This window comes from Canis lupus, chromosome 33 (assembly GCF_011100685.1).
Source record: "Canis lupus familiaris isolate Mischka breed German Shepherd chromosome 33, alternate assembly UU_Cfam_GSD_1.0, whole genome shotgun sequence".
Taxonomy (NCBI): domain Eukaryota; kingdom Metazoa; phylum Chordata; class Mammalia; order Carnivora; family Canidae; genus Canis; species Canis lupus.
The window spans coordinates 5,086,812-5,102,709 of NC_049254.1; the positions used below are offsets into that span (position 1 = coordinate 5,086,812).

At 37.8% G+C, this 15,898-nt stretch overlaps 1 protein-coding gene and 1 long non-coding RNA gene across 25 annotated transcripts in view; one reads left to right on the forward strand and one right to left on the reverse strand.

Moving 5' to 3' along the window:
* The window catches only part of EPHA6 (EPH receptor A6), an 872,069-nt gene that overhangs the window by 851,315 nt on the left and 4,856 nt on the right, over nt 1–15,898 (forward strand). For 10 of the 14 annotated variants that reach the window (XM_038582514.1, XM_038582521.1, XM_038582515.1 and 7 more), the window contains 3 exons: nt 3,338–3,531; nt 5,661–5,732; nt 15,460–15,609. In XM_038582514.1, the coding sequence (XP_038438442.1) occupies nt 3,338–3,531; nt 5,661–5,732; nt 15,460–15,609 (416 nt within the window). Of the gene's footprint in view, nt 1–3,337; nt 3,532–5,660; nt 5,733–15,459; nt 15,610–15,898 lie in introns of those variants that run through there. The other 4 variants (XM_038582517.1, XM_038582523.1, XR_005383133.1 and 1 more) reach the window with 3 other exon arrangements.
* The window catches only part of LOC119867305, a 55,182-nt gene that overhangs the window by 23,033 nt on the left and 16,251 nt on the right, over nt 1–15,898 (reverse strand). For 6 of the 11 annotated variants that reach the window (XR_005383142.1, XR_005383146.1, XR_005383143.1 and 3 more), the window contains exons 2-3: nt 3,845–4,016; nt 3,318–3,420 (exon numbers count right to left, since the gene is read on the reverse strand). This is a non-coding gene — a long non-coding RNA (uncharacterized LOC119867305). Of the gene's footprint in view, nt 1–3,317; nt 3,421–3,844; nt 4,017–10,292; nt 10,395–12,041; nt 12,206–15,898 lie in introns of all 11 variants that reach the window. The other 5 variants (XR_005383140.1, XR_005383141.1, XR_005383137.1 and 2 more) reach the window with 4 other exon arrangements.

Sequence of the window (15,898 nt, forward strand, 5' to 3'; positions counted from 1 at the left end):
CAGAAACACTGCTGAATTCATTATGGGTAAAGGTTCCAGACAAGAGACCACACTCTCTTGTCATTCTCTCCTTTTAGAGGACAATTATGAGAGCCCTTTTGCCAAAAGAGAATATGAACAACCCACTTGGCACCAAGCGGTCTGCTTTGGGTGTTAATTATTTGCAAGAATTGTCTAGGAAAGTCAGCTAAGGACCATGAAGGCACTGGGAAAGAGGAACCCCTCTCAACGGGAGGAAGACGCCACTAGGCATACAGAAAGCTGAGTTTGAGTCCAGTGCTTCTCTCCTGGAGAATAGCAAGCCCCAGTCTCACAGGCTCATTGTCCAAGCAAGCCCAAGAGAGAGATCATTTTGGAGAATGCTGCTGGATGCACCAAGTTTTGACTAATACTTCCTTCAGAGGGGACTTCAAATGCTGCCATGCTCATTCTTTGAATCCATCTTGGGTAGCTTAAAACTTCAGGTTTTCTAAGAATCTGCTGCTCTATCAAAACAAATTGAAAAATTTCTTAATAACTTTGATTTTGTTCAATAATACTTATTAATGGGTCAGGCACCATATTAAATGATGAGAATATAAAATCTACAGACATAATTCCTGCTTTCAAGCAGAAAAGCAGATGAAGAGTTACAATACAATGTAATAGATGCAATAATAGAAATGTGTACAAGACTCAGAAGCATTCAGAAATGACTCTGTTCAGTCTGAGATACCATTTTGCAAACTGTGAAGTAAATAGGTATTTGACTTACCCAGAATATAAAATTTAAGCTCCAAATAAAAACAAGTCCAATTACTAGGTGCTATGACAAAAGGTAACATGAAAATCACTCCTACAGTCACGTTAATTGATAAAAAATTGGAAAGGAAGTTTTATTATGAGAACTGAAATGTGTTTCTGGAGAATGGTCAGAGGAAAACTTTAGAAGTTAATGGAAGTTAATTGAAATGCTAGCTCTGCCATCCATGCTGTGTAAATTTAGGCAACTTTCCTAACCTTTCCAAGTCCAGATTTTTTCCCTTAAGAACAAGGACAATGAAGGGGTACGTGGGTGACTTAGTTAAGCATCCAACTCTTAATCTCAGCTCAGTCTTGATGTTAGGTCGTGAGTTCAAGTCCCATGTTGGGCTCTACACAAAAAATTAAAAAAAAAAGAATAGGAATAATAACTATCATATTGAGTTACTTTAAGCATTCAGTGAAGAAAAAAGTGTGAATCACCTAGAATATGATAGATACTCAATAAAAGAAGCTAATATTTTTTTTCTCAAAACATAACTTCACTTGTCATCTGTTTTATTCTATGCACTTATAAGTAGGTAACTGTGGTAATTCAACGAGAGAGCTCTCCTGGAGTAGGATTTTGAAGTCTTTTTATATGGAATTCTATCCTATTTTTCTTAGTTCCTTTCCAAAACAGTACTTCTGATGTTATACAAGCATTTCACATGCATCCTGTTTTACTAAAATGTGTTGGAAAAGGTCTTATAAGATGCAAACCTAGTTAATAGCAAAAATAATCAGAGAACAGATAAGAAAAAATCCTGTTCAATAATGAGATAAAATGAATACAAAAATGCTAGTATCATGACAGGTTAGAGTGTTCTGGTCACAAAGACACTGATGGGATTATGAGAAATTCCCTATAACAAAAAAGCTAACACTTAGCAGTTAAGAGGTTCTTGCAGGCATATTATTGCTCCTTTTTGCAAACTGCCTCTAGCATAAATTATGGATATTTCAGAGTCCTGTCAAAAAGTGTCCATTGAAAGAGAAATTCAGATATGTTTTTATAAACCACTGAAAGTGTGTAGCTGATGCTACAATAAAAAGAGGTCTCCACTTAACAGTATCACCACTTGCATTTTGTTATCTCTGTTGTTGATGGAGGGCAGGGATGAGGTTGGGCTGTGCCTATCTTTAACTATTGGTCTGTTCCTAGGCTCCCACCTCCTTTTCCTTTCTCCTAGGGATGACATAAGAATAGAAGTTCACATGATGGAGCCCCTGGGTGGCTCAGTTCAGCGTCTGACTCTTGGTTTTGGCTCAAGTCATGATCTTGAGGTTGTGAGATTGAGCCCCATGTCGGGCTCCACCCTTAGCACAGAGTCTGCTTCAGATTCTCTCTCCCTGTCCCTCTGCTTCTATCCCTGCTCATGCTCTCTCACTCACTCTCTCTCTCACAAATAAATAAAATCTTAAAAAATGGATAAAGGGTCACATGAATATTTTGAACACATCACAAAAAAAATAAGTTCTATAAATTTATAATCAATTATATTGCATTATTAGGAAATTCGCAGGTGGGCCACATATGAAATAGATAACTCTCCTGCCTTATTTTATATGCGATTTCCTAACTACAAAAATAAATGATAGATAGATAGATAGATAGATAGATAGATAGATAGATAGATAGATACATCCCATCTTATTGTCATTGTGTTGTAACTTTGGCTTCTTTTAGACAATCCTTTTCCTAGGGCTTCCCTGTCCTATGTAGTAGCCACTGGCCACACGTGGCTATTTCAATTTAAATTTTAATGAATTAAAATGAACTGAAACACAAAATTCAGTTCCCTGGTTCTATTAGTCACATTTCAAGCACTCAACAGCCACATGTGACTACCTGCTATCATGCTGGACAGAGAGAACAAAACGTTCTACGCAGAGCCCTGGCCCCTGAAGATACTCACGCTGAGTGATCCTGTTGCTGTGTGCCCTTAAACTAGCCACTGATAGCATTTGGAGGATTTAATGACCTTAGAAGTTCTGTGAGGACTTCATAATCTTATCAGTGTCAGACTCAGGGAAAGCCAGAAGTAAGCAAAGAGAAACTAAGCAAGCAATAAAGAAGAAAGAAGGAACAATAGCCACCAAAAGAATACACACTGACATTATTATAAGAGGATAAAAAATGGCTCAGGAGTTCATTGCTTCAGCAGAGGTACAATTTTACTTGACGCATTTGTCACATGTGGTTTGCACAAAAATGCATCAATCTTATGCTAACTTTCTGATGTCCTAATTGGGTTTTGAGATGTTCCAGCTAAATCGCACAGGAAATATTTCTCGAAATTGTGATGAAGCTTAACCTCCCTTCTGAATACTACATGTTTAAAAACATATTTCCTCAAAGAGGTGTCAGCAGCTATTAACGTAGATACTTGCAACTTTTGTATTTATCTTTGTTTGGACTGCTTGTACCCACAAGTTTTTGTGCTTACTGATGTTTTGGCTTCTACTTCCTGTATAGAAAGGAATTCTAACGTAGCATATATTGTGTTATTTGTCCCAAAAAGTGAGAGACTAACCTGTGTATGTTTGCATTTAGGTCATTCTGTCCATTGAAGAAGGTTATAGACTTCCGGCTCCCATGGGCTGTCCAGCATCCCTACACCAGCTGATGCTCCATTGCTGGCAGAAGGAGAGAAATCACAGACCAAAATTTACTGACATTGTCAGCTTCCTTGACAAACTGATCCGCAATCCCAGTGCCCTTCACACCCTGGTGGAGGACATCCTTGTGTAAGATGCATAGTGTTGATTTTCCCCCCTCGACAATCATTTCTTTCAGGCTGTAGACAAGACTAACAGGTAGAGAGCAGAAAGTTTACCATGATAACTGTCTAGTTATCCACCTTTTAGAATATTTTATACAAACCATATTCTATTTATCAGCTGTGAAAAAAAACAATTAACATTTTTAAATGGATTTTTTTGTCTTCAGAAAACAGGTTCTCCTTTTGTCTTCTACGAATCTAATTTTTCTGAGTTAATTTTTTTTGCGGGAGTCTTTGTTGTTTGTATGTCCTTTCTTTGTTGAATGGTCTTTCCTTACCTCCGTGAGTAGAATTTGTGTGTATCTGAAGCCTCTTTAATTTTCTCGTCCATTCTATGTTCTGTCTCTCTATTTGAAATGGCAAGCAAGACAGGGGCAATTTGTGAATCAGCCAGGAGTGAGGATGTTTCCCGCTGATAGGATCACACCCAGCTGTTGTTGCTTTCCATTCCTAAACCCAGAAAGAGATAGATGACAAGACAAGAAAATGAAGGCACTCATATACCATTTTATAAAAGTTAGAGTTGAGAAGACCTACTCACTTCCCTCTATAAAACAATTCTAAGAAGGGGAGAGTAAAAGAAAAAATACTATTACCCATTTCTGAAAAGATTACATTTAAAATATTATCAAATTGAGAGTATATGTCTTTATTTAGGACAAATCAGAATGAGAAATAACCAAAGCATTTTCAAAGCTCACTTTCCTAAGTCAGGGGACGGCCAACAGGATATACAGATGTTCAGCTTTAGGTTACAGGTTCAAGTCAGTGCAGGTTTTTTGTGATAATAAGGCCAAAGGCTCTTCAAGGACGACTTGAGCAGGCCTCAGTTCACTGCAGAGCACATAAGAGTTCACCTCTAAATCACTAATTGGCAGCCTCAGTAAAGTGAAGCCAAGCATGAAATAGCTAGAGATTAAACTATTACTCTAGCCCATCTTCCCTAAAGCAGTCCAACAGAGGAAGCAGTAAAGGGCGGGAGTGAGGAGGGATGACTTAGGATTTTATCATAAAAGGGCACTCAGTGAGGGATTTTAAGCAAGCGAATGGCATGATCACATTTACATTCCTAAAAGATCACTCTAGAGCCAATTTAGACTGAGTGTGAAACAAGAAACAAGACTGGAAACAGAGACGGTTATGTGTTTACAGAAACGCAAGCTACAGAAGATTAGGGCCGAACTCAGGAAATGGGAATAAGTTTGGGGGCAGGAGGTAAGAGGAGAGAAAAGAGTCAAGGATTCTGTCAAGTGACCTTCTTAAACGAGCTTTCTTACTGTCCTTGGCCGGTAGTGTTACCACTAAGAGAGAGAAGAAGAAGGATATGGTTTTGGAATCAAAATGAGACCATTTCAAGTAAGCTGAATTGAAGATGCCTGTGGGCCATGGAGGTGGAGGTGTCCAGTAAGCAGTTATACTTGTAGGTTGACCCTCAGATGAAAAGGTCTGGGCAGAAGTTTTGAAGCTCATCAATATAGAGACTATAGCTGAAGATTCATGCATAGTTGAGTTGACCCATGCAGACTGTGAGATATGCAAATTAACAGAGGGAAAAAGTGTAACCTCCTGAACACCAAGATTTAAGAAATAGCCAAAGGGAGAGTACCCAAAGGAGCCCGAGAAAGAAGAGCCAGACCAGTAATAACGAAAGCATGGAAAGAGCAGTATCACAGAAACCAAAAAAATGGGGAGAGTTTCAAGGAGTGTAATGTCCAAGTCTTCACAAAGCTCCAGCACGATAAAAAGTTGAAGTGGGTCCACTGATTTTAGCAGCTTAGTGGCCAGGTATCTATGGGCAGCCTTAGCAAGAGCATTTGAATAAAATCGTGTAAGACAGATTGCAGGGGAGCAGGAGTAAATATGAGGTCGGAGAGAAAAGCAATATAAAGTACTAAGTAGCCTGTCTCTGAAGGGAAAGCAAAGTAGTTAGAGAAAATGTTTCTTGGGTTTTTTTGCGTAAGTTTTATTGAAGAGATGGGCGCGTGTTGACATTGAAGAGAATGAGCTAATGCAGTGAGTGATGCGTTAATGGAAAAGAACTTTGGTTATCTATAAAATGAACTCATTTAATCCGGGCCTCTCATTGTGGTATAGGGTTAACGGACCCCACAGCCAGTGCCCATCAACAGAGCTCTCTAACTGTTCTATGGCTGTAGAAGCAGGCAGGTAAGAGCCTTCTTTTTGAAGAAAAGCAGATAAAATAATTTCTTCCCTGCTTTTTCAAGATTATGAATGTTTATCATAGTTGGAAAATACCAATGAATGCATTAAGATGAGAAAATGCCAAAAAGTCAAAATGATCCAGAGGTAAAGTCAACATGAGGGCTTGTGTCATAGGGCCAGAAGTTTATGGTTTCATGGGATGTGCAGTCATCCTGCGGACAGGTCAGCAATTGGCAAATGTGATGGTGCCCCCATACACGGGCAGGAGTTGGGTACTTTGTATAAAGTTGGCAGTTTGATTCCCCTCTAAAGTCTAATATCTGGGAGACCAAATGGAAAGTTTCTATGATGGATTTGCTATCCTTGTTTCTGACAGAGATCTCTGTGCTAGTGTTTTCTGCCTTTAATACACTTTTCTTGGAGAAACAAAGGGAAACAGAGTTCTTACAGGTACCATTCCTGAACCATTATCACCATTCTTATCTTCATAGCAGCCTGAGCAGGTTACCCTTGTCCACCCCTTTGGCCTCCAATGCCATCCACCCACCCTGTCCCTGATCCCAGAGAACTGAGACTGTTTAAAGGGAAGAGACATGGTATGAAGGATAGCGATGTTAGCTGAAGAACGTGTGGCTTGTTTTATGCATATAAGACTGTGGCACTGTCCTTCCCCTGAATCCTACAGCCCGGTCATCTGTCTTAGTGTGATGTTGGATTAAGAAAACATGACAGAGTAGAATTTCTATCTCTCTGCCTATTTATCTCTCAAACAGGTAAAAGGGTATAAATGTATAATCCACAGCAACTCTGATTAAACTCACCTGTACTCTTATTAGACTCTCAAGTATCCCCAGACTGCCAGGCTTCTCTCACACTTCTATACTGACATAACTCTCTCTCATCCACTAGGTCCCCATGGTTTTTATTCCACTCTAATTGCTTTTTTTCTCAACAATTCACCTGAGAAGCTTTTATCCTTCCTCTTGACAGAATAGTAAGAGGTGAAGAAATTAAGGCAACCAAGGTTGGGGTGGGGGGTGATGAGGAAAGCTGTGCAACCCACAGCTCAATAATTTTATAATAGCATATCAGAGATCTTATAAATCTTGTGTCTGCAGTTTTTCCTCTCAAAAGACGAGACACCCAATAGAAAAAGATACTGGTCAGAGAAAGCTTTCATTGGAGTGGTCGTCCCAAATAATGCTTATATTCTTGTGCCTGGCACAGTCCCATGGGAATATTCAGAGCTCTGTACAGTTGCCAACACTCTTACCTTCTCTCCTACTCAAGAAAGTATGCGGATGTGTAAATGTACATGGCCATGAGTATAATTTTAAATCCAATTGATCCAAAAAAGTAGTTTGCACAAGTGCCTCTTTAGCATATGTAGTCATCCTTTCGTAAATGCGAATTTCAAACTAGCCTCACTTTTATTCATTCTACAGTGTTGAAGTGTATAACCTCCTTTTTAAAGAAGTGTCTGTGGCTGTCACATGGTGCACAGCCCCTGGGAGAAAAGGCCCAGTTGGAGGCCAAAGCTATGTAGAGAATGGCCTCAGGAGCAGTGCCTGGCCATGACCTTTGACACACCTCTTGCTCCCTTCCCCCTGACCTTTATGATAAATGCTATGGCCACTCTCCACCCCAAGTCGAGCATCCTCCTATGGAGTCCAGGGTTACATCTGAGATCCAGTGGTTTAATAATAGCATAAAGTAGACTGATGACAATATGAGTGTTCCTTCACCCGGCCCAATCTTCCCCACCTCACCCACATTCTACCACACATTCATTCTCCAGCCTCTTCAACTCTCACCCCTGATTCCTCCATACACCACAGCACTAAGGTTGAAGTCAGCTGGCCAATGCCTTTTTGGACAGTGCTGCCATGTAATGAGAAAATAACATTTTTCTCCCGTCCCTGCTCTAGATCCCCAGCACTGACAAAACTTTTTTACAGATTATGGGCTCTTTGATGACATCAGCTAAAACAGTGGCATCCAGGGATGGGCAACAGTTGACTACTAGATGGACCGGTCCATGATAGAGTCATGTTCTGCTCAGGCCAAGACACTGAGGAATATTCGCACTACCCACTGGGCCACAGTCAGGGATCTCAAAATACTTTAGCTTTTAAGAACTGGAACCACCACTTTCCTTAGTGCACATAAATCTATTATTGAACTTCCAAGTACTTGGCTACCAGTGATGTGTGAATCATGAATGTTGGGGAAAGTTCAAGCCAGTATCATAATTAAGAGCCTCTGCTTTAGAGATCCACAAGTAAAATATAAGAGTAAATGGTACCACTTCCTCTATCCAATGCATACAGCACCTCTAATGCTGCCTTCTGAGGGCAATAACTTTCAACAATTGGATGTGAATTTTTCCATTCATTTTGAAAAGATCTTGCTCAAAGATGTCTAGGCTATACATAATCAGCACTTGCCTGGTTGTTTATCTCTATATACCAAGTCATAGATAACTTGTCTTAATTTCTATAACTAGAACTTTTGATGATATTTTCCATGAGAAGTGAATGGCTAGCCAAAACCAGTGTTGTAATTGATTGATTAGCAAAGCTTTGTGGAAGGAAGACAGAATGTTAAACATGAATCGGGAAGTGTGAAACTTCCACCTGTTATAAAGTCTGAATTTAATTCACATGAACTGTTGGCACAAGCTAATGATAATACTGATGTTAAGACCAACACTAAAAAAAAAAAAAAAAAAAGACCAACACTAATACTGATCAAAATTCCAATATAGATCATCAATAACAACTATTACTGCCATTTGTTGAAGGCCTATTATGTGTCAGTTATTGTACTAGGCAGTTTTATATATAAGGTCATTTAATCCACTATTATTAGCTAACCCTATCCCTCAGGTAAAGAAAGAGAGACTCAAAGAGTAAAGCAGGTAATTAGTGGACTGGGCATTTAACAAGCTCCACCAACTGCAAAGCCCTTGTTCTTCCCAACATACAGTATACAATCATGCAAAATGGCAAGATTCTTCCCAATACGGTACTGTTTTCAGAAATACGATTACAGGAAAGTACACTTTTTTATATTTCCACATAGATTTTCTGTGGACTAATCAGACTTCATATATGGGGTATATTAAAATCCCAAAAAGAATTTGTAGTGGAGCACAGCCTGTTATTTTATGTTCTACTAAGCAAATACAAGGATGTAGAGTATATGTCCTCATTCATGGGAATAAGTAGCAAACACATAATCAATATATCCCCTCAACATCCTCCTATAATATTCAGCCACTTGAAGAACGTTACTTGAAAAAAAAAGAAAGTAGTAACTACAACAAAATAGAGAAATGAGGAAAATATGGCAGCAACGCAGTTCGAGAATTACCTCCTCAGGCATTTTGTAGATTGAATTTTTCCAGTCTTGGCAAATATATGCTTTCCTTCTTTTCCTCGTTATGGCAGACATTACTAATCATCACAACACTCTTTCCCACTGAGCCCAGATGCTGCTATAGCCTCCTTTTTAAGACCATATTTTGACAACTACTGCCAATGAATTGTAGTTAGCATGTGATAAGAAATCCATTTCTGTTCCTATATTATTTTCTCACAAAAATTGCCTTTCCATGAGGTTCAGTGATCTATCACTCTAGCTATAGGGACAATGTGCTGGGTACTCAGAATTATAGGAGATTTTTAAGCAGTATTATTCCTACTCCACGTCTATCCCTCCTAACGTTCAAACACAGCTACAATTTTAAAATTTTCATCCCTTCCTACTTTCTGCTAGTTATCATCATTATGAGAATTAAATCATCGTATCAATTAAAAAAAAAACTTGAAGGCTTAATGAAAATAAAAGGCATTCTTCCAGTTTAACACTTTGGAGAAGCAGATTGTTTGGAACCATGAGATATTGCCCACAAGTATGAAATAGTCACAAAATATATGGCATGGTTCTATGCGTTTGAGATTTTATAACATTTTGAGTAAAATTATACTTAAAATTTTTTTAAGTATATCAAAATTCGTTTACTATTTTGTGTTCAAGTTTGCTATTCAGCCTATTTGCAGAGAAGGCAATGTATTCTTTATTATCTGATTAAATTCTTCCTTCAAAGTTTAGGTAGTTTGTATATGAGAAGATTATTTTATGGATTAACTATATAGAGTGAAGTGTAATACCTGAGTTTTGAGATCATAAGCACGTGTGAAAGCAGTGACATTAAGTTGGATACTGCTGATGTGGTTCTGAGTCCCTTTGCCCTGGGCCACCTCACCCCCACCTATGGCTGCCTCTCTCTCCACTCTGAAACCTACAAAGGCAGAGATCAGCAAACACCAACAAGAGGCCCTTAACTCTTCCATTTGAGGGAACTAAATGAAAATAGATGGTCATGAGTCACCATTATGTCATGGACCAAACTTTTCCACAGAGAATATTCAAATCTAAATCATCACATATTTAATAAATTCCTGTAATACTTTCAGCATTGTGCTAAGGCCAACAGAAAATAGAAAGATAGAAAGATATGTGAGATATGGTCCCTGCCATCAGGGAATTTTAACTTACTCTTTAAAAAAAAAAAAAAATTCCTCTCTCTTATGGATTGTTCCCAAAGGAAGTCATTCAACTGAAGCAAAAAGATAACATGCTGTAAAACTTCATAGTCATCTGTAATAATAATAAAAAAAATGTTGCTAGCCACCTAGGAGCCTAACTTAAGGGAATTAAATTATAAAGCATCAACATGTAGAATATTATACACTCATTTGATTAATAGTTATGAATACTACTGAAACATGCAAAGATTAATAAATAACTGAAATAAAGGCAATATCAAACAGAATGGACCTAATCTGTACAGTTCTGCTAACCATATATAAATGTAAGAGCTAGGGGGAAAAAGTTTTGTTAGAATAGGAACAAGAGAGGGATGCCTGGCGGCTCAGTGGTTTAGCATCTGCCTTTGGCTCAGGTCGTGATCCCGGGATCCTGGGATCGAGTCCCGTATCGGGCTCCCCGCAGGGAGCCTGCTTCTCCTTCTGCCTGTGTCTCTGCCTCTCTCTCTCTGTCTCTCATTAATTAATAAATAAAATCTTAAAAAAAAAATAGTAACAAGAGAAAAGCCGCTAAGCATGTGATGGCTTCATATTAAAATAAGATCTATTTTGCAATAGTGTTTCTCAAAGTATAACCTTTCTTGAATCATTCTTAATAAATCTATTACCATTTTATTTGCATGATAAATATAAAACATGGAAAACTTTTAAGGATTAAAAACCTTCTTGCTTTTTGCTGGCAGTTTTGATACCTATTGATTATCTAATACTAGTACTGAGGCACCTAGGGCACCAACTCAGTTTCAGCTCAGGTCTTGATCTCTGGGTCCTGAGATCAAGACCCACGTGGGGCTCCGTGCTCCATGGAAAGTCTGCTGGAGATTTTTTTTCTCTCTCTCTGCCCCTCCCCTGCAGTCATGCTCTCTTTCTCTAAAGTAAGTAAATCAATCTTTTTGTTTTAAAGGCTACTACTATTATGAACTCAAAGGGCTCATTAGAGTAAAAAATTATTGGCTCTATCAGTGCTACTCATTTTTACATATTTAGATGTATTGCAAGTATATATTTATTGAACCTTAAGCTGTGTCATTACCTATTCTACCTACACTCCAGTCCTCTCTCTAATCTAAATGGACCATCATTTATACATTTAGAATTTCCTAACTTTACCCCTTCCTCAGTTTTCTGAGAAAAGTGATAGACCTTTGACCTTCTGTTCTACAATATATACTTTTTTCAGTGTGAGCTGCTGATTTTGCTGTAAAGACATTTCTCAGGTGGGCAGCTCCCACTAATCACCAAATAGCAGAAATTTCTATGTGCTCAGCAAGTAGCGGACTGAATTTATCATTGTACATGGTTGATAAGAAAGGGCATTTATTGTTTATTAGGTAATATTCCAGAGAATTCATGTGAGGGTGATGGAACCCAGCCCTCAAAGCCAGAAAATAGCAGCATTTTTCAACTTCGTTATAAGATAAGGTGAAAGAAAAGTTATTGCATGGTGGCTATGAACAATGAGGGGGCCCTGACCTTACTAAATCAACTGCCAATGCCATCGTAGAAAGGCCAAAGAGTAACTAGGTTACTAAAGACGTGTGGAGAGAAAGGGAATTACGGTATTGAAACGTTCTGGGAGCAAACAGTGAATGCTTTTCAACAGAGAAATAGGCTGGTTAAGTCATTTGGTATACAGAATGTCTTTTCATGACCTTTCTATACTAAGGACATAAAATTAGCGAATTACATTTCTACTCACCGATTATATGAAATTGTGAAAGCTCAAGAGTTATTCCAGAGTTATCTCAGGAGAGAGAAGTGGATGTCATCTGACACTCTCTGTGCATCAAGAATGGCATTGGAGTATGAAAGGAAGTCACTTAAATACATTCTTTTAATTCCGTCCAGTCTCAACAAATTTCCCTGAGAAGTAATTAAAAGATGTGGGAGCCACATTGCTTTAAAATAGAACATTCAGTTTTTGAGCATGTGTGGTTTTATGTTAATAAGCAGTAAGGGTGCCCTGGTCATTTTGATATTTAAACTTAGTGAACTTACCACAGCAGTATTTCTTAAACTGTGTTTTATAGAAACTGGTCAGATCATTTAGGAAAATAATGCAGAAGCTATTGCTAATCCTCTTATATGTTCACATTGTACGTTAGAATAGTGAAGACTTGGAGAAACACTATAGTTAAAAATCCTTTTTAACTCTTTGCAGTAGATACCTTTATTATTTCGTATTTTAAATGAATTTTTGCTTATTTTACAATTCCTATCGATATGAATGCCTCTAGGAAACAACAAATATAGCAATAATAAAGGATTTAGTGGTAGATGCTATAAAATGTTTTCAACCTTTGGATATAACTAATCTTTGTTTAGGGTCAAATCATGCATCATTCTGATATGAATTTGAATGAATTAGGCCACAATCAAAATAGCATTGCAATTTGTTGTACAAAAGAAGAGCATGTAGCTTTTAACAGCCTCCCAAATTGGAAATATAGTAACAGGATTGAGTACTAGTAAAAAGGATAGGAGTCATTGTTCAGGAGTACCAGACTCAGTGTGGACCACAATGTGGTCACAAGATAAATGCATATAATTTATGCAAATTCAAATTATATATTAAAAGCAAAACCCCCCGGGGATCCCTGGGTGGCGCAGCGGTTTGGCGCCTGCCTTTGGCCCAGGGTGCGATCCTGGAGACCCGGGATCGAATCCCACGTCGGGCTCCCGGTGCATGGAGCCTGCTTCTCCCTCTGCCTATGTCTCTGCGCCTCTCTCTCTATGTGACTATCATAAATAGAAAAATAAATAAATAAAAATAAAAAATAAATTTATTTTTTTTTAATTTTTTTTTTATTTATTTATGATAGTCACACACACAGAGAGAGAGAGAGGCGGAGACATAGGCAGAGGGAGAAGCAGGCTCCATGCACCAGGAGCCCGATGTGGGATTCGATCCCGGGTCTCCAGGATCGCGCCCTGGGCCAAAGGCAGGCGCCAAACCGCTGCGCCACCCAGGGATCCCAAAAAATAAATTTAAAAAAAAAGCAAAACCCCCTGTGTTTTCTACATTGTCTCTTCACCTTCATCCTCATCTTCAGCCAGACCCCAGTTTAGAAAAAGGGAAGCCAATGTAGCAATCAAAGAAAAACCAAAGACATGAACTTGAGGCCTCTGGAGGGGACTCTGTCCTGAAAAATCCCAAGGGCCCCCTTTTAGAATCTGCAAGAGTTGTACAGTGTACAACTTGTATGGCCATGCAGAATGTCTCTGACTTGCGTGTTCCTAAATACCCAAGGCCTGGTGATTTCAGGGTTACTTAAAGGACTTTTATGGGTAACTTTGATTATTAGAGATTTTTATGTTTTATGTTTTTACCTTAGGCACTAACCTTAAAACCTAACTCCTATTTTCATATATTTTTAACAGAACAATACCAGTTACATAGCATGTGTACTCCATCTACTTCCCAGTGGAGGAATTCTTACTTCATGTGGTTTCATCATATGTGTTCATATACTATTGGTGTCTAGTTAAAGCTGGGATAGTTCAAATATGAATGGTAAAAACTATTATGATGAAATATTTCAAATATGAATGTTAAAACTATGGATCTAGTAAAGTCTCTGGATTCTTTCATTCTTTAATTTTATAAAAAATTAAAAGCAAAGTGAAATTTGGATTAACCTTCAGTATTCTAATAAAAATAATTCAGTGATTCACTTCTAATGGGAATATTTTTCATTACTTAGAAAATAGATTTGACTCAAATACCAAACTTAAAAAAAAATAGGTTCCTGCTCCACTATTTAATATAAACTCTCAACCTAGTAATTTTTAAATGATATATTTATTACCCTAGAGGGCTAATAACATGCCTATAAAAGCACTTTTACTGCTGGGTATTTTGTAAAACCATATAAAATATTTTTAACTATTTTCATGTATTTCTAGAAGGAGAAATAGAATATAGTTTATTGCCAGAATCAGTTGAATACACAAATTTTAGTTAATTTTACTATAATTTCTAAGGTTATTTCCATGTTTATTCTGTCTTTAATTTACATGAAACTATCCTGTATAAATATGTATATGTATGAACATATATACACATACAAAAATACGTATTTATGTATGTATACACACACACATCTGCTAGCCTTTCCAGAGTAATGCCTTTATATTATTTTTATTATAAAACTATAAAAATATGGGGCTCCTAGGTGCCTCAGTTGGTTGAGCGTCCAACTCCTTGACTTTGGCTTATGTCATGACCTCAGGGTTGTGAGATCAAGCTCTGCTGGGCGTGGAGCCTGTTTAGGATTCTGTCTCTCCTTCTGCCCCTCTCCTGACCCCCACCCTCATTATCCTCTCAAAAAACAAAATGAAACAAAACAAAAAACTACAAAAATATCCCCAACTGCAATGCCCTTTGCCTTAGATATTAGGAACAAATATACAGATGTCTGTATCACTTACTTTAAGATCCATCAATGCTGGATCACTTTTTCTCGTTAACCCAAACTTGCATTGATTTTACTTTGTTTTATGCCATATTAACATCCATGCTTTGGGCTCTCCTACCCTAGGCTTGGATGTATGTAAGTCTTACTCATGCAACTGAACTCTATAACAGAAATTGCTTTTTAATAAATAATAAATCCTTGTTGAATGTTTGAGAATAAATCAATGGAAGCTTGATCAGTGAATTCACTGTGAAAAAGAAAAGGGATTATCAGAGCAAACATTTAAAAAAAAAAAAGGCAAAAAGGCAAGGAATCAGTGGCAGATTAGAAAGTGTAAGAGTGAAAAACCCATGACTACTTACTGTCCTTTATGAGGACTGGACTTTTCCTAGATTTGAAAGCACAATTTTATGCAAGAGGAAAAAAGTAAATAGCAGTTAGCAAGATGTGCGTTTTTCTCAAAAGATACATCTAGTACAAAACCCGGTTAATGGCAAAAAGCAGAAAAAGACAAACTGACAAGTGAAACTGACCAGATAAAAGTGGCTGATGTGAATATGATGGAAAATTAGAGATTTGTTTTAATGGACTGTGAAAATATCAGAGGTAAGAGGACTGAAAAGAGGTAAAAAAAAAAAAAATTATTTTTTGCTTAATGTGACTTTAAAAATCTCCATGGATTTTTTTTTTTTCTTGTAGAATGCCAGAGTCCCCTGGTGAAGTTCCTGAATATCCTTTGTTTGTCACAGTTGGTGACTGGCTGGATTCTATCAAGATGGGGCAATATAAGAATAACTTCATGGCTGCGGGGTTTACGACGTTCGACCTGATTTCAAGAATGAGCATTGAGTAAGTGGTACTAGGTTTATTACCATGTTTAGACAATCCACTCAGGAAGTTACAAATCCAAATACTGTATCAGGAACACTGTGATGCAACCACATTTCCTAATGCTAGCCTGGCATTTCCACATCTTTCCTCACCATTGTTAATTACCATTCTAGTGGAAATTAGACATTACACTTTTAACTATTTCCCTTTGGAAGAGTATGTTTGATTCCAATAGCCATTTTAAAAATTTGTAAATGCTTTCTGAGATGCATATTACTCTCATTCACATCCGAGACTTTACATCAGC